The sequence below is a fragment of the Ranitomeya variabilis genome, chromosome 5 (genome assembly GCF_051348905.1).
Source record: "Ranitomeya variabilis isolate aRanVar5 chromosome 5, aRanVar5.hap1, whole genome shotgun sequence".
NCBI classification, from domain to species: Eukaryota; Metazoa; Chordata; class Amphibia; order Anura; family Dendrobatidae; genus Ranitomeya; species Ranitomeya variabilis.
The window spans coordinates 229754030-229778749 of NC_135236.1; the positions used below are offsets into that span (position 1 = coordinate 229754030).

Below are 24720 nucleotides of genomic sequence, written 5' to 3' on the forward strand. Positions count from 1 at the left end.
CCTTTGTTTATGAGGAGCTCTTTGGTATCTGACCCTGGACCTCTTGACTACATAGCCTCACTGCTCATCCGAGACTAGTGACTAGTATCACAAATGTGAAGGCGTGCCTCCATGATGAGGTTTGGGGCCTTCTTTCCTTCTGAACCCCTTTAACGGTTATTCAATTTCAGTCTTGATTATAGACTTCATGCTTTCCATCAGGGATGTGTATTCTTCAGCTACGGTTCTTTCAATACATGACTGACATAACCTCTTTCTGTAAGCAGACGATAGTTTACACTTGCATAATGCACATTCTTTATGTTGTGTTTTGGCCTGAGCTTTTCTAGGACTGTCATATAATACATTTATATAAATATGGATATTAGGTTAGACATACGGGGGCTTTTCTGAACTCAAACAGTCTAAAGCAGAAACTACAGGGCTGGTGGCACTGTTTCCTCAGTCAGCTTTTAAGGTTGGTTGTGATTGTCCATTCTGGAATGTTCTTCAGGCTGGGATGATCCTGCTGTAAGGAGTCATTCTTATATTGACTCCTCCAGGGGAAGTCCATTTCAGGGCTGGGCTCTACCCCTCCTCCTTCTCTAGAAATGAAGTCAGAGACCGGAAAGAAATCTCTGCATTTCCAGTCTGGGTAATTCATAATGACCATCGGGTTGCAACGCATCATTCTAGGGCAAGCTTTTCCCCCTGGAACTGCTGTAGCACCATGAATATCATGGAGTGACACTGCACCATACCAGGCCGAAATCCCCTCCTGGGGAGATAGACCCGGTAAGTACAACATATGCCCCCTACCCAGGTGAGTCAACTTGCCATACTAGGTCACGATCCCCCTGCCGGAAGTGATGTCTGCTACCACCTGGTGAAGCTCCTCCTGAAGTCCGACATGTCTTCTCTGCCAGACATAGGGTTCGTCTTATGCTGCAAGCAGCCACCCCAGGTAAGATTTCTTCACCCCAGCAGTGCCGTGGAAAGTTCAGGACTCCCTCAAAGACAGGAAATCACTGAAGCATATAGAGAGGCTGTGCCTTTTAAAGCTCTAGGTGTCCAGTCCTTGGGTGCAGATCCGCTCTCTCCATGATGTTGTCATGGGTAAGGCTACTTTCACACTAGCGTCGGGCCGAGGTTACCGACGCTAGCGTTGTATACGCCGCACAACGGGGGCAACGGATGCATTTTTCCAGCGCATCCGCTGCCCCATTGTGAGGTGCGGGGAAGTGCGGGGAGGTGGGGGTGGAGTTCCGGCCGCGCATGCGCGGTCGGAAAAAGCGGACCATCGGCGGCAAAAAACGTTACATGTAGCGTTTTTTTGTGCCGACGGTCCGCCACAACACGGCGCAACCGTCGCACGACGGTTGCGACGTGTGTCAATCTGTCGCAATACGTCGCTTAATGTTAGTCTATGGGGAAAAACACATCCTGCAAGCACTTTTGCAGGATGCGTTTTTTCGGCCAAACGACGCATTGCGACGGATTGCAAAAAACGCTAGTGTGAAAGTAGCCTAAGAGAAAATTGCTGTTCACAGACACTCTCCATACAATCTCAATGAGCCAGAGCTAGTTTTCAAAGAAGAATAGGCAAAAGTTTCAGCTTCTAGATGTGCAAAGCTGGTAGAGACGTACTTCAAAAAAATTGCAGTAATAACTGCAGCAAAAGGTGATCCCACACAGTATTGACTGGGGGGCTGAAAATGCACAAAACAATTTTAAAATTAATATTTTTAAAATATATAGAAAGCCATGTATCATTTCCATGACATCACAAATATTTGGTACTCAGTGTTGGTATAGCACATATAATTCCAACAAATGCATTTAAGTTTGTTGGTGTAATGTGAAAAAATGTGGAAATGTTAACAGTGAATGAATACTTTTTCAAGGCAATGAAATTTCCTCAACACTGTATACTCACGGCATACTTTATAAAGATGATACTGAAAACAATCATGGCTCCTTTGTTTGACTGAAAAATGTGATTCTCTGTGCATGTTTAGAGAAGTCTAACTGCATGGTTGAGATGTTTGAGGATTTTAAACAATCTCAAGTACATCAATTTTCTTTTTCCAGTGCTATGTCCATGGGATGACACCTGTACTGTTACCACGTATGATGCATGTGAATTTGCTAATTTACACCAATTACCGTTAATAGTATTCAGCTACAACTCCAGATGTCTCTCCACAGCTCTTAGATAGACAACGGAAACCTAAAGCTTATGTTTACCCTTATTAATAAAGAAAAATATACAAACATCATAGAGTAGTATGGCAAATCAAGTCATGGTGCTAAACTTTTTCTATTCAGCTTTCAATTGACTTTGCTCCTGGAAACTGTGATGACTCAAGTCAATTGCTCCAAGCAATAAATAAAAGTATGTATCAAGTGAGGTGGCCTCAAATGAAGGCGCCCTAAACAACCGGGCTTGATTGAGAACCCAGAAGATAGGTTTTGGGCGACAAACCCTTTCCACAGAGACATTAATCAAGCAAAACTGGACTTCTCAGCACACCATTTCAAGAACTGGAGCACAAATATGCAGTAGTGGGAGGGGTCCGGAGTCTTACTAGGTGGCCTATAAAGAGCATAGGTCAGCAGGATGGGCGGGAATAGAGCTGGAGTGACAGAGGCTTGAGTTCAACAGCTTCATTTACATATCAATTCAAACACTGATTTTTTAGTAATGGAGCAATGGACTGGTCATTTACAGGTATTGCTGGTCTTGTCTTTGAAAGAGATACAGATGGATATAGATAGTTAGGGGATTAAATCCTGCTATTAGATTACTTTTAAACTTAAAGGGTATTCCCATCTCCAATATGCTATCCCAATATGTAGCAGGTGTAATCTATATATATAATTGCCTAAGGGGTACTTCCGTCTGCCTGTAACGGATATCCTGGGTCACTGATTGGTTGCGGGCCGGCTGGTCTCGACCAATCAGCGAGATTGGGAAGGGATTTAAACACCGCTTCACTTTTTACTATTGATGCTGCCTATGCAGCATCAATAGTAAAAACATAGAATGTTAAAAATAATTTTAAAAAAATCATTATATTCTCACCTTCCAGCGTCTGCGGCAGCCTTTCCCACTCCTCGCGCTCCGGTCCCAATAATGCATTGCGGCAATGACCCGAGATCACGTGGCGGTCTCGCGAGGAGCATCGCTAAAGGCCTGGGCTGGATCCGGGGGCCGACGGAAGGTGAGTATATAACTATTTTTTTTATTTTAATTGTTTTTAACAGGGATATGGTGCCCACATTGCTATATACTACGTGGGCTGTGTTATATACTGCGTGGGCTGTGTTATATACTACGTGGGATGTGCTATATACTACGTGGATGTGTTATATACTATGTGGGCTGTGCTATATACTACGTGCCTGTGCAATATACTATGTGGCTGTGTTATATACTGTGTGGGCTGTGCTATATACTACGTGGGCTGTGTTATATACTACGTGGCTGTGCTATATACTATGTGGCTGTGCTATATACTATGTGGCTATGTTATATACTGCGTATGCTGTGTTATATACTACGTGGCTGTGCAATATACTATGTGGCTATGCTATATACTATGTAGGCTGTGTTATATACTACATGGCTGTGTTATATACTACATGGGCTGTGCTATATACTACGTGGCTGTTATATACTGCATGACTGTGCAATATACTACGTGGGATGTGCTATATACTGCGTGGGATGTGCTATATACTGCGTGGGCTGTGTTATATACAACGTGGCTGAGCAATATACTACGTGGCTATGCAATATACTACGTGGGCTGTGTTATATACTACGTGGCTGTGCTACATACCACGTGGGCTGTGCTATATACGACGTGGGCTGTGCTATATACTATGTGACTGTTATATACTGCGTGGGCTGTGTTATATACTACGTGGCTGTGTTATATACTACATGGCTATGCTATATACTACGTGGCTATGCTATATACTACGTGGACTGTGTTATATACTACGTGGCTGTGCTACATACCAAGTGGGCTGTGTTATATACTACGTGGCTGTGCATTCTAGAATACCCGCGTTAATATGCGTTAGAATCGGGCTACCATCAAGTAATAATAATATTAGCACATACCTCCAATTAGAAATGTAGTATAGTTTTTAAGATTTGCTATGTCTCTTTCATGTACAGAGCATAGTAGGACCTTAGGTATCCATGGGTACGACCAATAGCAACTAGCTGTCACTATATCAGTGGTCATAACCATGGATACCTAAGGTCCTGCAATGCCTACATTTGAAAAAAGAGACATACGACATCAGAAAAACTATACTACATTTGTAATTGAAGGTATTGGCTATTATTATTATTGGAGATTGGAATATCCCTTTAACCCCTTAACATCCAAAAACGGGCAGTGTCCGTCATTGGATGCCTCCCCCTGTTTGGTGCAAGCTCCGGTGCTGAGCCAGCACCTTTTCCAGCACATGACAGCTGATCTGATCAGCTGACATGTGCCCCTAACAGCCACGGTTGGAATCATAATCTGTTAACATGTTAAATGCCACTGTCAAACTTTGACAGCAGCATTTAACATGCACGTGCAGGAAGCGTGTCATTACCTCCTCCCATAGGTGCCAGTATCACATGACCGTGGGTCGCCGATGGGTTGGAATTACAACCCGGGGTCAGCAGGAGACCCCTGTGGTTGTTATAGCCAGATAGCGATGGGCGCGGCCCAGCGGTCGGCGCTCACAGAAAGTGAGAATTATCTGCTACATAGAGCAGGGCTGCAGCCCTTCTCTATGTAGCACAAGCGATCGGGTTATCGCAGCTTCTAGTCTCCCATGGAGACTATTGAAGCAAGTAAAAAAAAAAAGTTTTTAAAAATATAAAAAAAATAAAAAAAATATAAAAAGTACAAATCACCCTCCTTTCACCCCATTCAAAATGAAACAATACAAAAAATCAAATATACACATATTTGGTATCGCCGCGTTCAGAATCGCCCGATCAATATATATATATAAAGAATTAATCGATTCGGTAAATGGTGTAGTGAGAAAAAAAATTGAAATGCCAGAATTAAGTTTTTTTCATCACTACAACATTGCAATAAAATGCAATAACGGGCGATATAAAGATCATATCTACACCAAAATAGTATCAATAAAACGTCAGATCGGCATGCCAAAAATAAGCCCTCATGGATACACTACGGGTCTTGGAAAATGGCAACTTTTTTTTTTTTTTTTTTACAAACTTTGGAATTTTGTTTCACCACTTAGATAAAAAAGAACCTAGACGTATTTGGTGTCTGTGAACTTGTAATGACCTGGAGAATCATAAGGTTAGGTAAATTTTAGCATTTAGTTAACAAGGTAAAAAAAAATCCAAACAACTATTGTGGAATTGCACTTTTTTTGCAATTTCACCGCATTTGGAATTGTTTTCCCATTGTACAGTACACGATATGGTAAAATCAATGGTGCCATTTAAAAGTACAACTTGTACCGCAAAAAACAAGCACTCAAAAGGCCATACTGACGGAAAAATAAAAAAAGATATGGCCGTGGGAAGAAGGAGAGCAAAAAATGGAAATGCAAAAACGGAAATACCCCTGGTCCTTAAGGGGTTAAATCACCAGTCCAGCTTTTTTATTGCAGTGCTGAACTGGTGCTACTAATTCAATTCCCTGCCCTTATACTTACCAGCCACTGTCTTCCTCTTTTATCAGCGCCATTCCGGTCAGTCTCCAGCAGTTTGTGATCTGCAGATTGCTGGAGCGTTCTGGGAGTCACAACTCAGTGTATATCTATGGGAGCCAGAACGAGTCTCTCATACATTTACATCGAGAGGTTGTGACTCTTACACTCTGATATACGATCAGTCAGAAGTAGCAGTCACAAGATGGCGGTGCGGGACTGGAAAAGCTGAAGACAGTGGCTTGGAAGTTTAATACTAGCGTCAGGGGACTTAGACTGGTAGCGCCACTCCAGCACTGAAATAAAAAACAACAACAAAAATGCTGGTGCTTTAATAATGACATTTACTGCAAAGCTTTTCTCCCTTATTAGAAGCACCAGGTATTCTCCACCTACCTTTTGATTGATGCACATCCTCATTGTTGTTATTTGGACTTTTACAACGGGGGACAGATCTGGATCGGCTTTTTTTTACTACATGGCCTGAAAGCTCTCCTAATGCTCCCACTGATACAGAGTCCCTGCCATATCTTGGTGCAGAGCCAAAAACATCAGTGATATTAGAAGATAAGGGAATATACGGAGGCTTATTCCGACTCAGGGGACTTGAAAGTCTTCCATCTGGTAGGGAGAAAAAAAAACATTACAGTAATCAGTGTGCAAGTATTGAGAAAATAACTATATGGGAAAAAAGCAATGGCAGATGAAAAAACGCATATTACACTTCTTCCTGCTTTTTTTTTCCTATGGGATAACAGCAACATATTAGGCAGACGTTTACTTACTAACCTACATATAAACCCGCACTATAATGTAAGGGGATCTCCTATCATCCACATTTACTATCTCTGCGCCGTTCACATTGCTTGTCAGATAAAACCCTTTAGCACTTTTGTGATTTCTCCCAAGTAGATAAGTAGTAGAATTAAAAAAATAATGAATAAAAGCGTGAGGGGGTTAGATTATACTCACCTGGGGGTGGTCCCAGTCCGATGGGTGTCGCAGATCCGGGTCCGGCACCTCCCATCTTCTTGCGATGCCGCCCTCCTGCTTCTTCACAGGCTCCTCGGCATCACGCTCCTGCGCAGGCGTACTTATCTGTCCTGTTTAGGGCAGAGTAAAGTACTGCAGTGCGCAGGCGCTGGGCCTCTCTGACTTTTCCCGGCGCCTGCACACTGCAGTACTTTGCTCAACAGAGCAGAGAAGTACGCCTGCGCAGGAGAGTGATGCCGAGGAGCCTGTGAAGAAGCAGAAGATGGGAGGCGCCAAGGAGAGTGATGCCGAGGAGCCTATGAAGAAGCAGAAGATGGGAGGCGCCAGACTTAGACCGGCGACACCCATCGGACCGAACCGTCCCCCCAGGTGAGTATAATAAAACTTATTTTTCTTATCTTTCAGGTCGGATCGGGGGCCTATCTACAGCATTATAGAATGCTATATAACGTTAGAACACAGCAGTACCACAGATACAGAAAATACAATCATATATCTATACTATTCCCAAATACCATAGGTCACCAGAACTTGGTACTCTGTGTAAATTGGTGACAGCCGCCACCTAGTGGAAAGAAAAGCCCTACAGATCACCAGACAGTAACCAAAGCAAGGAGTTATATTAAAATTTACTTTTATTGTACATACACAGCAACAACAATATTATATTTAACAATTTACACCAATAAAACTCATATAAAATCAATGAATCTGTACGTATCTCAGGACAATATATGATATAACGGCTACCCCACTATTGCATACTCAGTCCCTACCAGGAACACACTATATTGATCTCATTGCTCCTTTCTTAAGAAATTGTAAAAAAATCCAAAGTGCAAGAGTGCTAAACAATTTGCATATATCATCAAATAAATAAAGAACTGTGCAATGTGCTAAGGCCACAGATACTCAGATACTCAAATATAAAGTGCAACAGTGCTAATGAGCTATATGTGTCTCCAAACAGCATAAAAAAGTGCAATGTGCTCAGACTGCATTTAGCAGCCAGCTTCCGTGCTTAGAAAACCACTGTGCAAAATCGCTGGAAAGGACCATAAAAATCATATATACTGGTATATACCTTGGGGTCAGCCGGCCGTGTCCTGAGATAACGCACCCCGACGCGCGTTTCGGACTATTTCCTTCGTCAGGGGGTAGTACATGTTGGTCCAAAGATTATTTTATACTAACCGTCCACCTATCCCTGTCACCACTGGCGTGTCCGGCGCATGCGCAGTCAGGAGGACCCGGAAGTCTAGCGATCCCGCCCCACGTGACCGGACGCACGGGACTAAGTCCCGACGTTGCCAAGGCCACCATGACGCCGAATCACAGACCTCGGATCACAGACCGCGCATGCGCACCACCAGGAGCGAAGTATAGGAGGACTTCACACTAACAGTGGCTCTATAACACAGACACTATTGCTGCGTCTTCCAGGTAATGAAATATCATGTCGGATGCTAGCTAGCACTTAGCAGATACAGATCATCACCTAATCATATACCTCACCTATATGTCTTCCCAATCCATATATACCAGAGTAAAAAGACTAACGGGCTATAATCCCTACAATATAAATTTACAATAATAACCCAAACAATACATTATATATTATTCATATACTATACACCCTTAACATTACCACTATCTGGGCAAACCCATATAAAGTAAAACATAATATAGACATTCTAACAGACATTGTATGGTATATAAAAAGACTTTTTACAGGCTCCCCATGTATTAAATTAAACAGTGATCTAACAAATATTATATGGTTACAAGAACCTTACATCAGGCTACACATATATTCATATTTAAATTCGACAGTGATCAATATGGGGACACTAGGTATATCAAACCTTACAACAAATAACCACATATATATATATATATATATATATATATATATATATATATATATATATATATATATATATATATATATATATATATATATATATATATATATATATATACACATACATATACATACATATACTGTATGGATATCAATCCTGGAATACTCTGAACCTTCATTCTATTTTCTTATTTCTTTTTTCTTTTCAGAGACGGACGCTCTACGACCGGACCCACACCACAAAAAAGGGCACCAACCTCGGTCCAGACACATCCACTTCAATAGAGCACTCATATCCACCCCGGACATCAGGTATGTGTGAATCTAGAATGGTAAAATCAATTAAAACACTGACCAATTACAATAAAAATATAAAATGGTTTACAAGAACCCTAAAATTATAAAAACGGGGCAAAGCTTACATTTTCGTTCAAACCCCTTGGTGAAACAGTATTTAAAACCCATATCCATCTCGTTTCCATTTTTGCCAATGGTATAGTGATTGGTCCACCACGTTCACCAGACTTGAGGGTATCAATACCAATCACCTTAAAACCCGAGGCATCACTATTGTGGTGAAGCCTAAAGTGCTTGGGAATTGTCTTCAAAACTGAAATATCTTGTACTTCCTTTGAAGCTTCTATCCCAAGCACATGTTCTCGGACCCTTACCTTGAGCTGTCTTGTGGTCATGCCCACATAAATAAGGGAACATGGGCATGTGGCGTAGTAAATCACTGCCTTTGTTGTGCATGTTATGCTGTGCCTAATTTGAAAGGTGTTGGTGCCATCTGAATTACAAAACGTATGTTCCCTTACTATGTTCGGGAACGCCACCCATTTCCCACAAGGTCTACAGCCCAAGGTATGTTTAGATTTGTCCAAGAACGAAGGAGGAACTAACTCATGTATATAATGGCTTCTTACTAGGCAATCTCTCAGATTCCTTGACCTCCTGTATGTAATACTTGGCTTTTCACCAACATATTTTGACAAGATCGGATCCGCTTTTAAAATTCCCCATGACTTGTTAAGTTGGGATCTCACCATCTCACTTTTGCCATGGTATCGTGTTATATATCTAACAACCTGGTTTGTTTTACTTGGTTTACTTCCATAAAGTGCTTGGTGCCTAGAAATATTTTTTGCCCGGTTATAGCCTTTTTTTACTGATCGGTGACTATATCCCCTTTCAAAAAATCTCTCCTTCAATTCAGAGGCCTGTCTTTCAAATTCAGTGTCTTCTGAGCAAATTCTCCGCAAACGCAAAAATTGGCCAGTGGGAATAGAGTTGATCATTGTAGGGGGATGTGATGATGTTGCATGTAGTAATGAATTTACCGCTGTGGTCTTCCGAAAGACCTTAGTATGTAGGCAATTATCATCATTCCTATGTATACTCACATCCAAAAACTCCATTATATTTCTATCATATTTGTATGTTAGTCGTAAATTGCGGGAGTTCTGATTTAGCTCCAACATGAACTCCTGGAGAGACTCTACTGAACCCTGCCAGATAAGGAATATGTCGTCAATGAATCGCACCCACATTGGGATGCGATCCATTGACGACCCAGACACCTGACATGAAGAGGTCCCTCTCCCACAGCCCCAAGAATAAATTTGCATACGTAGGCGCGAAAGCCGCGCCCACTGCTGTGCCTTGGAGCTGCAGGTAGAGGGACCCCTTAAATAGAAAAAAATTTCTTGTCAATGAGAACTCCAACAGCTGAATAGTGAATCTTCTCATTGATTCGGGCAAAAAAGATGACTCCAAAAAATATTTGGCAGCCTGAATTCCATCATTGTGTCGAATATTTGTATATAGGCTTTCAACATCACAAGACACTAATAAGGTATCCTCACCAATATATAAACCATCCACTTTTTTTAAAAACTCATTAGTGTCCTTTAAAGGATGTGATATTTAAGCCGGCTGACAAGGGTGGGAACGTGGTAGTGTGGCCCAAAAATTTATATGAAAATGAAGCCCTTCGCCAACTAAGAGACAAAGTATGTTATAAGAAAATGACGTTCAACCCGCTGATAAAATTTCAGGGTGAACTCTCATGCATAGCGCATGAGGAGAAAGTCATCTCGAAGGATTTATATTTTGCTCTTCAGGTAATGGAACCCACAATACCAACCCTGTATTTACTACCAAAGGTACATAAAGATCAGGTTAACCCGCCAGGGAGACCAATAATTTCAGGGTGTGGTAATTATTTAGAAAAAATTAATAAATTTGTGGATGCAAAATTGAAACCATTGGTTGAAGAGCTACCGTCGTTTATAAAGGACACTAATGAGTTTTTAAAAAAAGTGGATGGTTTATATATTGGTGAGGATACCTTATTAGTGTCTTGTGATGTTGAAAGCCTATATACAAATATTCGACACAATGATGGAATTCAGGCTGCCAAATATTTTTTGGAGTCATCTTTTTTGCCCGAATCAATGAGAAGATTCACTATTCAGCTGTTGGAGTTCTCATTGACAAGAAATTTTTTTCTATTTAAGGGGTCCCTCTACCTGCAGCTCCAAGGCACAGCAATGGGCACGGCTTTCGCGCCTACGTATGCAAATTTATTCTTGGGGCTGTGGGAGAGGGACCTCTTCATGTCAGGGTCTGGGTCGTCAATGGATCGCATCCCAATGTGGGTGCGATTCATTGACGACATATTCCTTATCTGGCAGGGTTCAGTAGAGTCTCTCCAGGAGTTCATGTTGGAGCTAAATCAGAACTCCCGCAATTTACGACTAACATACAAATATGATAGAAATATAATGGAGTTTTTGGATGTGAGTATACATAGGAATGATGATAATTGCCTACATACTAAGGTCTTTCGGAAGACCACAGCGGTAAATTCATTACTACATGCAACATCATCACATCCCCCTACAATGATCAACTCTATTCCCACTGGCCAATTTTTGCGTTTGCGGAGAATTTGCTCAGAAGACACTGAATTTGAAAGACAGGCCTCTGAATTGAAGGAGAGATTTTTTGAAAGGGGATATAGTCACCGATCAGTAAAAAAAGGCTATAACCGGGCAAAAAATATTTCTAAGCACCAAGCACTTTATGGAAGTAAACCAAGTAAAACAAACCAGGTTGTTAGATATATAACACGATACCATGGGCAAAGTGAGATGGTGAGATCCCAACTTAACAAGTCATGGGGAATTTTAAAAGCGGATCCGATCTTGTCAAAATATGTTGTTGAAAAGCCAAGTATTACATACAGGAGGTCAAGGAATCTGTGAGATTACCTAGTAAGAAGCCATTATATACATGAGTTAGTTCCTCCTTCGTTCTTGGACAAATCTAAACGTACCTTGGGCTGTAGACCTTGTGGGAAATGTGTGGCGTGCCCGAACATAGTAAGGGAACATACGTTTTGTAATTCAGATGGCACCAACACCTTTCAAATTAGGCACAGCATAACATGCACAACAAAGGCAGTGATTTACTACGCCACATGCCCATGTTCCCTTATTTATGTGGGCATGACCACAAGACAGCTCAAGGTAAGGGTCCGAGAACATGTGCTTGGGATAGAAGCTTCAAAGGAAGTACAAGATATTTCAGCTTTGAAGACAATTCCCAAGCACTTTAGGCTTCACCACAATAGTGATGCCTCGGGTTTTAAGGTGATTGGTATTGATACCCTCAAGTCTGGTGAACGTGGTGGACCAATCACTATACCATTGGCAAAAATGGAAACAAGATGGATATGGGTTTTAAATACTGTTTCACCAAGGGGTTTGAACGAAAATGTAAGCTTTGCCCCGTTTTTATAATTTTAGGGTTCTTGTAAACCATTTTATATTTTTATTGTAATTGGTCAGTGTTTTAATTGATTTTACCATTCTAGATTCACACATACCTGATGTCCGGGGTGGATATGAGTGCTCTATTGAAGTGGATGTGTCTGGACCGAGGTTGGAGCCCTTTTTTGTGGTGTGGGTCCGGTCGTAGAGCGTCCGTCTCTGAAAAGAAAAAAGAAATAAGAAAATAGAATGAAGGTTCAGAGTATTCCAGGATTGATATCCATACAGTATATATATATATATATATATATATATATATATATATATATATATAGTTATTTGTTGTAAGGTTTGATATACCTAGTGTCCCCATATTGATCACTGTCGAATTTAAATATGAATATATGTGTAGCCTGATGTAAGGTTCTTGTAACCATATAATATTTGTTAGATCACTGTTTAATTTAATACATGGGGAGCCTGTAAAAAGTCTTTTTATATACCATACAATGTCTGTTAGAATGTCTATATTATGTTTTACTTTATATGGGTTTGCCCAGATAGTGGTAATGTTAAGGGTGTATAGTATATGAATAATATATAATGTATTGTTTGGGTTATTATTGTAAATTTATATTGTAGGGATTATAGCCCGTTAGTCTTTTTACTCTGGTATATATGGATTGGGAAGACATATAGGTGAGGTATATGATTAGGTGATGATCTGTATCTGCTAAGTGCTAGCTAGCATCCGACATGATATTTCATTACCTGGAAGACGCAACAATAGTGTCTGTGTTATAGAGCCACTGTTAGTGTGAAGTCCTCCTATACTTCGCTCCTGGTGGTGCGCATGCGCGGTCTGTGATCCGAGGTCTGTGATTCGGCGTCATAGTGGCCTTGGCAACGTCGTGACTTAGTCCCGTGCGTCCGGTCACGTGGGGCGGGATCGCGAGACTTCCGGGTCCTCCTGACTGCGCATGCGCCGGACACGCCAGTGGTGACAGGGATAGGTGGACGGTTAGTATAAAATAATCTTTGGACCAACATGTACTACCCCCTGACGAAGGAAATAGTCCGAAACGCGCGTCGGGGTGCGATCTCAGGACACGGCCGGCTGACCCCAAGGTATATACCAGTATATATGATATTTACGGTCCTTTCCAGCGTTTTTGCACAGTGGTTTTCTAAGCACGGAAGCTGGCTGCTAAATGCAGTCTGAGCACATTGCACTTTTTTTATGCTGTTTGGAGACACATATAGCTCATTAGCACTGTTGCACTTTATATTTGAGTATCTGAGTATCTGTGGCCTTAGCACATTGCACAGTTCTTTATTTATTTGATGATATATGCAAATTGTTTAGCACTCTTGCACTTTGGATTTTTTTATTTTTTTACAATTTCTTAAGAAAGGAGCAATGAGATCAATATAGTGTCTTCCTGGTAGGGACTGAGTATGCAATAGTGGGGTAGCCGTTATATCATATATTGTCCTGAGATACGTACAGATTCATTGATTTTATATGAGTTTTATTGGTGTAAATTGTTAAATATAATATTGTTGTTGCTGTGTATGTACAATAAAAGTAAATTTTAATATAACTCCTTGCTTTGGTTACTGTCTGGTGATCTGTAGGTAAGGTGATTGGGCTTTTCTTAGCATTATAGAATGCTGTAGATAAGCCCTGAAAGGTGATAGCAGCATCTTATATCAGCCACACCTGGTGACAGGTTCCCTTTAAAAGAGGTTGCTAAAATGGCCCATATAATAAAATTTAAAAAAAACAACAACAAAAAAACACTCCCTGGACCAGCAGTATTCTACGGATTGGGGGCTGTGTGAAGGCTATAGCTCAGTGCGACATAACTGCTGGAATGCAAGGGGTAAAGTTTCTCCTTATGGAGATTAGCATGTCAAGCCCAACATGCCGAGATGAAGAGACTTTGAAGCAGCAATGCTCCTCTGCAAAATATGGAAATTGTCTCTTCAGAGAGGAAGAGGACTAAAACTCTAGTGCCACCTATAGGATGTAGCAATGATCAAAAGCCGATAATCAATACAAGGTCTCAAAGATCCGTCCTTTTTTGCCACAAAAAAGAATCCCGCACCAAGAGGGGAAGAAGACGGACGAATATGTCCTTTCTCCAGAGACTCCTTGATATATGAACGCATAGCGGTATGTTCAGGTACCGACAGATTAAACAGTCTTCCCTTAGGAAATTTACTGCCTGGGATCAAATCTATAGCACAGTCACAGTCCCTATGAGGAGGCAGTGCACTGGACTCAGACTCACTGAAGACATCCTGATAATCAGACAAATACTCCGGAACTTCCGAAGGCGTAGAAGAAGCAATAGACACAGGCAGGGAATCCCCATGAATACCACGACAGCCCCAACTTGAGACTGACATAGCCTTCCAGTCCAGGACTGGATTATGGGTCTGTAACCATGGCAGCCCTAAAACAACCAAATCATGCATTTTATGTAAAACCAGGAAACGTATCACCTCGCGGTGTTCAGGAGTCATGCACATGGTAACCTGTGTCCAATACTGCGGTTTATTTGCTGCCAAAGGTGTAGCATCAATACCCCTAAGAGGAATAGGATTTTCTAATGGTTCAAGAGTAAAACCACAGCGCTTAGCAAATGAGAGATCCATGAGACTCAGGGCAGCACCTGAATCTACAAACGCCATGACAGGATAAGATGACAGTGAGCAAATCAAAGTTACAGACAGAATAAATTTAGGTTGCAAATTACCAACGGTGACAGGACTAACAACCTTAGCTATACGTTTAGAGCATGCTGAGATAACATGTGTAGAATCACCACAGTAGTAGCACAAGCCATTCCGGCGTCTATGAATTTTCCGCTCATTTCTAGTCAGGATTCTATCACATTGCATTAAATCAGGTGTCTGTTCAGACAACACCATGAGGGAATTTGCGGTTTTTCTATCACATTGCACCGAATTAGGTGTCTGTTCAGACAACACCATGAGGGAATTTGCGGTTTTGCGCTCCCGCAACCGCCGGTCAATTTGAATAGCCAGTGCCATAGTATCATTCAGACCTGTGGGAATGGGAAAACCCACCATAACATTCTTAATGGCTTCAGAAAGGCCATTTCTAAAATTAGCGGCCAGTGCACACTCGTTCCAATGTGTCAGCACGGACCATTTCCGAAATTTTTGGCAATACACTTCAGCCTCGTCCTGCCCCTGAGACATAGCCAGCAAGGCCTTTTCTGCCTGAATCTCAAGATTGGGTTCCTCATAAAGTAAACCGAGCGCCAGAAAAAACGCATCAAGATCAGCCAATGCCGGATCTCCTGGCGCTAGCGAAAAAGCCCAATCCTGAGGGTCGCCCCGTAAGAACGAAATAACAATTTTAACTTGCTGAGCAGAATCTCCAGATGAACAGGGTCTCAGGGACAAAAACAATTTACAATTATTCACGAAATTCCTAAACTTAAACCTGTCTCCGGAAAACAGTTCAGGAATCGGTATTTTAGGTTCTGACCTAGGATTTCTGATAACATAGTCTTGTATGCCCTGCACACGAGTAGCCAGCTGGTCCACACTTGTAATCAAGGTCTGGACATTCATGTCTGCAGCAAGCATAGCCACTCTGAGGTAAAGGGGAAGAAGAAAAAAAAAAAAACTCAGAATCTTCTTTCTTATAATCCCTCTTCTGCAATGCATTAAACATTTAATACTGGCCTGGCAAACTGTTATGACCCCAATGGCGAGGGTCTCAGAGGAACGTGGAAGTCTGCAGAATACAAAAATCCAGCTCATAGGGCAGTGGTAACTGGGTTGACCATATATCTACTCCTAACGCCAACACTAGAAGTAGCCGGGGATCATTCCTACGTTGATTCTAGATGACACGCGCCAGCCGGAGAATCTAGCTACCCCTAGTAGAGGAAAACAAAGACCTTTCTTGCCTCCAGAGAAGGGGACCCCAAAGCTGGATAGAAGCCCCCCACAAATAATGACGGTGAGGTAAGAGGAAATGACAAACACAGAAATGAACCAGGTTTAGCACAGAGAGGCCCGCTTACTGATAGCAGAATAAAGAAAGGTAACTTATATGGTCAACAAAAACCCTATCAAAATCCACACTGGAAATTCAAGAACCCCCGAACCGTCTAACGGTCCGGGGGGAGAACACCAGCCCCCTAGAGCTATCAGCAAAGGTCAGGATATAGATTTGGAACAAGCTGGACAAAAATACAAAAACAAAACAAATAGCAAAAAGCAAAAGGCAGACTTAGCTGATATAACTGGAACCAGGATCAGTAGACAAGAGCACAGCAGACTAGCTCTGATAACTACGTTGCCAGGCATTGAACTGAAGGTCCAGGGAGCTTATATAGCAACACCCCTAACTAACGACCCAGGTGCGGATAAAAGGAATGACAGAAAAACCAGAGTCAAAAAACTAGTAACCACCAGAGGGAGCAAAAAGCAAATTCACAACAATCCAGGACAAAAGCAAAACTTGTTACTGAAGAGGACAGACCTCTACTCCATCCCCCAACACCATCTTGCTCAGCACCATGATAGCCTTTGAGAGCAGTGATGTGAGGTCAATGGGAAATCTCTAGGTGGACATCTGGTTGGTAGCCCAATATCTTACAAACAATAAGAAGGTGTTTGCGTTTGACGTGTTAGGCCTAGTGTACAATGTGTCATTTCACTGGCATTACAGAATGGATCCCTACAAGCTGTTCATTGATTCTGATAAGACCACGTGGATAACAGCAAGTAGAGAGCTTCATAAAGGCACTGTTACACTAGTCCTTCTCCCAGGATTATGTTGTGGACGGGCATAATCGATGGTCGCTGGACCTCTCTAGTCTTCTAGTGATAAAGCCATTATTCAAGTGTCCCAGTAGCAGTTTTTTAACACAACAATGCCAGGCCACATGTTTGTGCTACTGTGAGCAGCCTGCATGACCTAAATGTGATACCATGACGGGCAGCGTCTCCGGCCTTGTAGGACGTCATTAGTCATCAGCAAAGGTAGCTGTCAGTGACCAAATCTGATGATTCATGTGTACAATCTCCACTTCCTGTCAACTGCTGCCTATCACACTGCAACATTCCCTTTAATGGTACTATCTCCACTTCCTGTCAACTGCTGCCTATCACACTGCAACATTCCCTTTAATGGTACAATCTCTGTTTCCTGTCAACTGCTGCCTATCACCCTGCAACATTCCCTTTAATGGTACAATCTCTGCTTCCTGTCAACTGCTGCCTATCACCCTGCAACAATTCCTTTAATGTGCCTGCTGAATGTTTGCTAAATTCATTAGTTGTATTGTATTAAATACGAACTGCTGCACATCCATGCTGGGGTCACAGGAGATATTATCTTGTGCAAGGAAGTGTTAAGGCCCCGTCTCACACAGCGACGCTGCAGCGATACAGACAACGATGCTGATCGCTGCAGCGTCGCTGTGTGGTCGCTGTGTGGTCGCTGGGGAGCTGTCACACAGACAGCTCTCTCCAGCGACCAACGATCAGGGGAACGACTTCGGCATCGTTGAAACTGTCTTCAACGATGCCGAAGTCCCCCTGCAGCACCCGGGTAACCAGGGTAAACATCGGGTTACTAAGCGCAGGGCCGCGCTTAGTAACCCGATGTTTACCCTGGTTACCAAAAAAAACAAACAGTACATACTCACCATCTGATGCCCGTCAGGTCCCTTGCCGTCTGCTTCCTGCTCTGAGTGCCGTACAGTGAGAGCGGAGCGCAGCGGTGACGTCACTGCTGTGCTCTCACTTTACGGCGGCAGTCAGAGCAGGAAGCAGACGGCAAGGGACCTGACGGGCAACAGATGGTGAGTATGTACTGTTTGTTTTTTTTGGTAACCAGGGTAAACATCGGGTTACTAAGCGCGGCCCTGCGCTTAGTAACCCGATGTTTACCCTGGTTACCAGTGAAGACATCGCTGGATCGGTGTCACACACACCGATTCAGCGATGTCAGCGGGACCTCAACGACCAAAAAAAGGTCCAGGCCATTCTGACACGACCAGCGATCTCGCAGCAGGGGCCTGATCGCTGGTACGTGTCACACATAGCGAGATCGCTGCTGAGGTCGCTGTTGCGTCACAAAACTTGTGACTCAGCAGCGATCTCGCTAGCGATCTCGCTATGTGAGACGGGGCCTTTAGAGCATATGGTTGTGGCCAGGCTCAGAGCCTTTGATCATGTAACCTCCCCTGGGGTGTTGGCCAATTGCTAATTTATCCCAAATAAGGACCCACAATCCCTCTCACCTGATCCTTTACTCTGCCCTATAAATTTAGTAACATCTTAAGGGGTGCACGCATGTGGGGTCAGGAATGCGCATTCCTGCAGCACCCCCTGACACCCACCCCCCTGCTCCCTCTCTCTGGAGCACTCTAGGACTCCCGCTTAATCTGCAGTAAGCTTCATGTGATTCACGACCTTTTTCTCTCTCACAATCTTGCCTTCCTCTGCCTCATCGAAACATGGCTAACACCCTCTGACACAGCCTCCCCAGCTGCGCTGTGCTACGGCGGCCTCCACTTCACCCACACCCCTCGTCCCGGCAACAGACATAGTGGAGGAGTGGTCTTCTCCTTTTCTTCTAATTGCACCTTTAACCCAATCCCAACCTCTACCCTCCCTTATCCTCCCCTCTTTTGAAGTCCACTCTGTCCGCATCCACTCTCCCTCCAACCTCCAAGTGGCCGTCATATACCGACCTCCGGGCCCGGCCACTGCCTTTATTGACCAACTCTCCACCTGGCTTCTTCACTTTCTCTTTATTGACATTCCCACCATCATCATGGGTGGCTCGAGGTCATATGAGGACATCCAGCAGAGGGCGCATCACCGCGACTGAAGGTAACTACAGGTCATTGACCTACATTACCTTCATTCCCCGGGGTTTACAGGCAGGAGCACAGCTGCATTATAGCAGAGCTCCTGCCTGTAAAATATTTTAACCCCTTCAGATGGATTTACATCGTGGGACGTTACAGATCTACGGCAGGTATGTATATTGTTGGTTTATTATTTTTAATTTGTTACAGAACGATGGTCTTCAGGTGGATTGAGAGAGCAATAAAATATTACAACAACCTGTGTGTTTATTTCATTAAAATACTTTGCAATATTGTGTGTGTTTTTTTAACCATTTCATACAATTGGATTAATAATGGATAGGTGTCATAATTGACGCCTCTCCATTATTAATCTGGCTTAATGTCACCTTACAATAGCAAGGTGACATTAACCCTTCATTACCCCATATCCAACTGCTACACGGGAGTGGGAAGAGAGTGGCCAAGTGCCAGAATAGGCGCATCTTCCAGATGTGCCTTTTCTGGGGTGGCTGGGGGCAGATGTTTTTAGCCAGGGGGGGCCAATAACCATGGACCCTCTCTAAGCTATTAGTCACTGGCTTTCCCACTCTGGCGGAGAAAATTGCGCGTGAGCCCACGCCAATTTTTTCTGCGATTTAACCCTTAAATTTAATAGCTACAGCGCCGAAATTTTGCACATACACACTACTAACATTAGTATTGTGGAATATGCAAAAAAAAGGGGGATATGACATGGTTTACTGTATGTAAACCATGTCTCATATCATGTCAGGTTTAGGCAGGAAAAATGAAAAGCCGGCAATTGAATTACCGGCTTTAGGGTTAGGGGTAGGGTTAGGGGTAGGGTTAGTATCCCTAGGGTTAGGGGTAGGGTTAGGGTTTGACCCTTTATCACCTTGATGGTGGGGGGTGGCTTATCAGTGTGTATTCTTGTTTTTTTTCTATTGAAACGCATGCGTTTAAAAACGCAACCAAACGCATGTGCTTAAAAACGCATGCGTTTACATAGACAGCAATACGTTTTTTTGCGGCAAAAAAACGCCTCTAGAAATTACTACATGTTGCATTTCTGCAACAAAACGCAAGCATAGAAAAGACGCATGCGTCGTCAAACGCGGCAAAACGCATACAAAAAAACGCATGCGTTTTTAATGTTAAATATAGGAAAAAAAACGCATGCGGTTTTTTGCGCTAAAACGCAGCGGCAAAATACGCAAATGTGAAACCAGCCTAACTGCAGAAATGTATCTGCAGTACAGTAAAGCCCTTTGGGAAGTTCAAATATCAGCAATGCAATCCATTTGTAGCCCCTCATACCTTGCCTTCCAGGAATGTTCCTTTCCAGGTCATGCTGAGGAGGTCTGTTGTTGAGGGGCGCTGCATCCTTACTTAACCTGAAGTCAAACTGCAAAGAGCAGAGGAGTTTATGTGAAAACCACAGGAAGTCACAGCATTAGCGGACGTCTTATTCTCATGAACACCTTATCCTCTATATGCTTGAACATAATGTATTGTTGATTTTGTTTGAAATAATTATTATATGCAATACCATGCAAGAAGGCAAAATGTTAGTTATCTCCTATTCACGGAATGCTCATTCTCCATGGCATGTCTACATAATACATGAGCAATGATTGGGAAATGGCTGTATATGCAGCAGTCATAAATTCCTATATAGATACATGAATTTTTTATGTACATCATCCTTTAATGGACAAAATAGAAAATGTATTGCCCTGGAAACTCATTTTTTTCATTACTACATCTGGATTAAATTAGTTCAGCAAAAGGGCTTTAAAAGGTAATAATGTATAGCCTACATTATTGTGTAAAAATTGAAGAGGTTGCCCACTACTATAATATTGATGATCTATCCATAGAATCAGATGAGGTGCAACACCCAGCACTGCCGCCAATCAGCTGTTGCTGTGCTGACGGGGGCCAGAAGTGCTCAGTTATGGAGCTGCTTTCTACTGATAGTTGTCACTATCGGGTACAATTGATTTGAATGGGGGCAGATGTGCAATACCTGGCCATGACCACTATCAGAAGGTGGAGCAGCTCCATAACTGAGCACTTCCGGCCACCGCCAGGACCGAGAAACAGCTGATCGTCATGGATGCCGGGTGTCGCACCCCATCCGATCTGATATTGATGACCTATCCTAAAGACAGGTCATACATATATTGTAATTTTTTACATTTTAAAAATTACAAAAAGGAAAAAATAGGCCAATGCAAACATTTGGGCCCCCTTGGAGATTTGTGTTCTCATTGACACTCCACAAGGAGGGTAAGCCACAAAAGGTCATTGCTAAAGAAGCTGGCTTTTCAGAGTGCTGTATCCAAGCATATTAATGGAAAGTTGAGTGGAAGGAATAAGTGTGGTAGACAAAAGGTGCACAAGCAACTGGGATAACCGCAGCCTTGAAAGGATTGTTAAAAAAAGGCCATTCAAACATTTTGGGGAAATTCACAAGGAGTGAACTGCTGCTGGAGTCATTGCTTCAAGAGCCACCACACACAGACGTATCCAGAACATGGGCTACAAGTGTAACATTCCTTGTGTCAAGCCACTCATCATGACCAATAGACAACGCAAGAAGCGTCTTACCTAGGCCAAGGAGAAAAAGAACTGGACTGTTGCTCAGTGATCCAAGGTGTTGTTTTCAGATGAAAGTCAATTTTGCATTTCATTTGGAAATTAAGGTCCCAGAGTCTGAAGGAAGAGTGGAGAGGCACACAATCCAAGCTGCTTGAGGTCTAGTGTGAAATTTCCACAATCAGTGGTGGTTTGGGAAGCCATGGCATCTGCTGGTACAGGTCCACTGTGTTTTATCAAGACCAAAGTCAGCGCTGCCGTCTACCAGGAAATTTTAGAGCACTTCGTGCTTCCTTCTGCCGACAAGCTTTATGGAGATGGAAATTTCATTTTCCAGCAGGACTTGGCACCTGACCAGACTGCCAAAAGTACCAATACCTGGTTTAAAAAAAAAAAAAACAGTATCACTGTGCTTGATTGGCCAGTAAACTCACCTGACCTTAACCCCATAGAGAATCTATGGGGTATTGTCAAGAGGAAGATGAGAGACACCAGACCCAACAATGCAGATGAGCTGAAGGCTGCTATCAAAGCAACCTGGGTTTCCATAACACCTCAGCAGTGCCATACGCTGATTGCCTCCATGCCACACCGCATAAATGCAGTAACTGATGCAAAAGGAGCCCCAACCAAGTATTGAGTGCATTTACTGAACATACATTTCAGTGGGCCAACATTTTAGATTTTAAAATCATTTTTCAAGCTGGTGTTATAAAGTATTCTAATTTACGGAGAGAATGACTTAGGTTTTCATTGGCTGTTAGCCATAATCATCAACATTAACAGAAACACTTGAAATAGATCACTCTGTTTGTATATATGAGTTTCACTTTTTGTATTGAAGAACTGAAATAAAATTAACTTTTTGATGATATTCTAATTTAGTGAAAAGCACTTGTATGTGCCCCATCTTGGAGCATATGTCCTCCATCTTATTATATATGACCACCATGACTAGTATATATGTCCCCCATCCTGGGTCTCTTCTTGGTATATATGTCCCCCTTCCTGGGCCCATCCAGGTATATGTCACCCTTCTTAGTACTGTATATATGACCAGCATCATAGTATACATGTCGCCCATCGGGGGCCCCTTGATGGTATACATGTCCCCCATCCTGGTATATATGACCCCCATTCTGGGCCCATTCAGGTATACATGTCCCCCGTCTTGGTACAGTGGGTACGGAAAGTATTCAGACCCTTTTAAATTTTTCACTCTTTGTTTCATTGCGGCCATTTGGTAAATTCAAAAAGTTCATTTTTTTCCTCATTAATGTACACTCTGCACCCCATCTTGCCTGAAAAAAACAGAAATGTAGTAATGTTTGCAAATTTATTAAAAAAGAAAAACTGAAATATCACAGTCATAAGCATTCAGACCCTTTGCTCAGTATTGAGTAGAAGCACCTTTTGAGCTAGTACAGCCATGAGTCTTCTTGGGAATGATGCAACAAGTTTTCCACACCTGGATTTGGGGATCCTCTGCCATTCTTCCTTGCAGATCCCCTCCAGTTTTGTCAGGAACAATGGTGAACGTTGGTGGACAGCCATTTTCAGGTCCCTCCAGAGATGATCAATTGAGTTTAGGTCAGAGCTCTGGCTGGGCCAGTCAAGAATGGTCACAGACTTGTTGTGAAGCCTCTCCTTTGTTATTTTAACTATGTGCTTAGGGTCATTGTCTTGTTGGAAGGTGAACCTTTGGCCAAGTCTGAGGTCCAGAGAACTATGGAAGAGGTTTTCATCCAGGATATCTCTGTACTTGGCCGCATTCATGTTTCCTTCAATGACAACCAATTGTCCTGTCCCTGCAGCTGAAACACACCCCCATAGCATGATGCTGCCACCACCATGTTTTACTGTTGGGATTGTGCAGCGCCCCAGAGTCCTGGTCGTTGCAGTACTGTGGCTCCGCCACTATGGGGAGCCATGGTGCGTCTGATGGCACTGAAGGAGTTCATCTGATCAGGTATCACAGACACCAATACATTTCACAGCTGGGCCTCCGGGGGGAGCTAAGGGTGCTATTCATTAGGCCACTCCCCACCATAGTGGGTAAACTGGGGGTCAGGCAGGAAGTTAGATCAGAAAGCTGACTGGGTTGGAACCAGGCAACACCTTGTGGCAGAGGGTGTTGTGGGGGAAGATACAGTAGGGTCTCTGTCAGGGGTGGGATCCTGACAGAGGCTTGGCAACAAGAAAGAACGTTACGGGACCGTGCCTGCTCCGGGTAGCGGCAGTCCCCAAGAAAGGATTGGAAGCGAGATAGATTGTGCTGAGTGAGAAACGAGATCACGCAAAAGGAGAAATACCAGTAGGAGTCGTGCTGTAAGACCGAAGCAACATCCTACTGAGGCGCACTACCGGTGGCCGGAACGCCGAGGGAGTAGAATAATATTCAGCTTCAAGCAATACTCCAAACCGCGGCAGGACAGTCAGTCTAAGGTGAGCTGTCTAACACATATCACCTATGCAGTCTTGGGGGGCAACTTGTGGAGAGGGGCGACTCTAGGGTCCCGGAAGAGCTCCGAGCCTACCCGTCAAACGGGTGCCGTCCCAACCAGAACATCAGGGAGGGACGGAGGATTAGCAGAACATCATCTAATCGAGTTGTGAGGGAACATCAGAAACAGACACAACAGTTGTGGGGTACTTTCCGTAAGCACAGCAGGGAAGGACCACAACACCTAGCGCTAGTAGGAAGGCACCGATTTCCACCTGTGAAGAGAACTCTGGAGGTGCCATTGGACTGGCCGGATTTGCGCAGCCTGGTGAACCGTGTTCCGGACTGAGGACCCAGAGATCTTCAGTAAAGAGGTAAAGAGACTGCAACCTGGTGTCCTCGTTATTTACTGCACCGCACCACAGCATCCCCATCATCCACACCTGTTATTCACTGTGCGCCCCACGGCAGGGTCACGGACCGGGG

General features: G+C 43.2%; 1 protein-coding gene across 2 annotated transcripts in view; it reads right to left on the minus strand.

Annotated features, from left to right (window-relative positions):
* The window catches only part of LRRC49 (leucine rich repeat containing 49), a 296862-nt gene that overhangs the window by 233530 nt on the left and 38612 nt on the right, over positions 1-24720 (minus strand). For both annotated transcript variants that reach the window (XM_077263871.1, XM_077263870.1), the window contains exons 3-4: positions 20508-20595; positions 6079-6303 (exon numbers count right to left, since the gene is read on the minus strand). In XM_077263871.1, coding sequence (XP_077119986.1) covers positions 6079-6303; positions 20508-20595 — 313 coding nt within the window. The remainder of the gene's footprint in view (positions 1-6078; positions 6304-20507; positions 20596-24720) is intronic.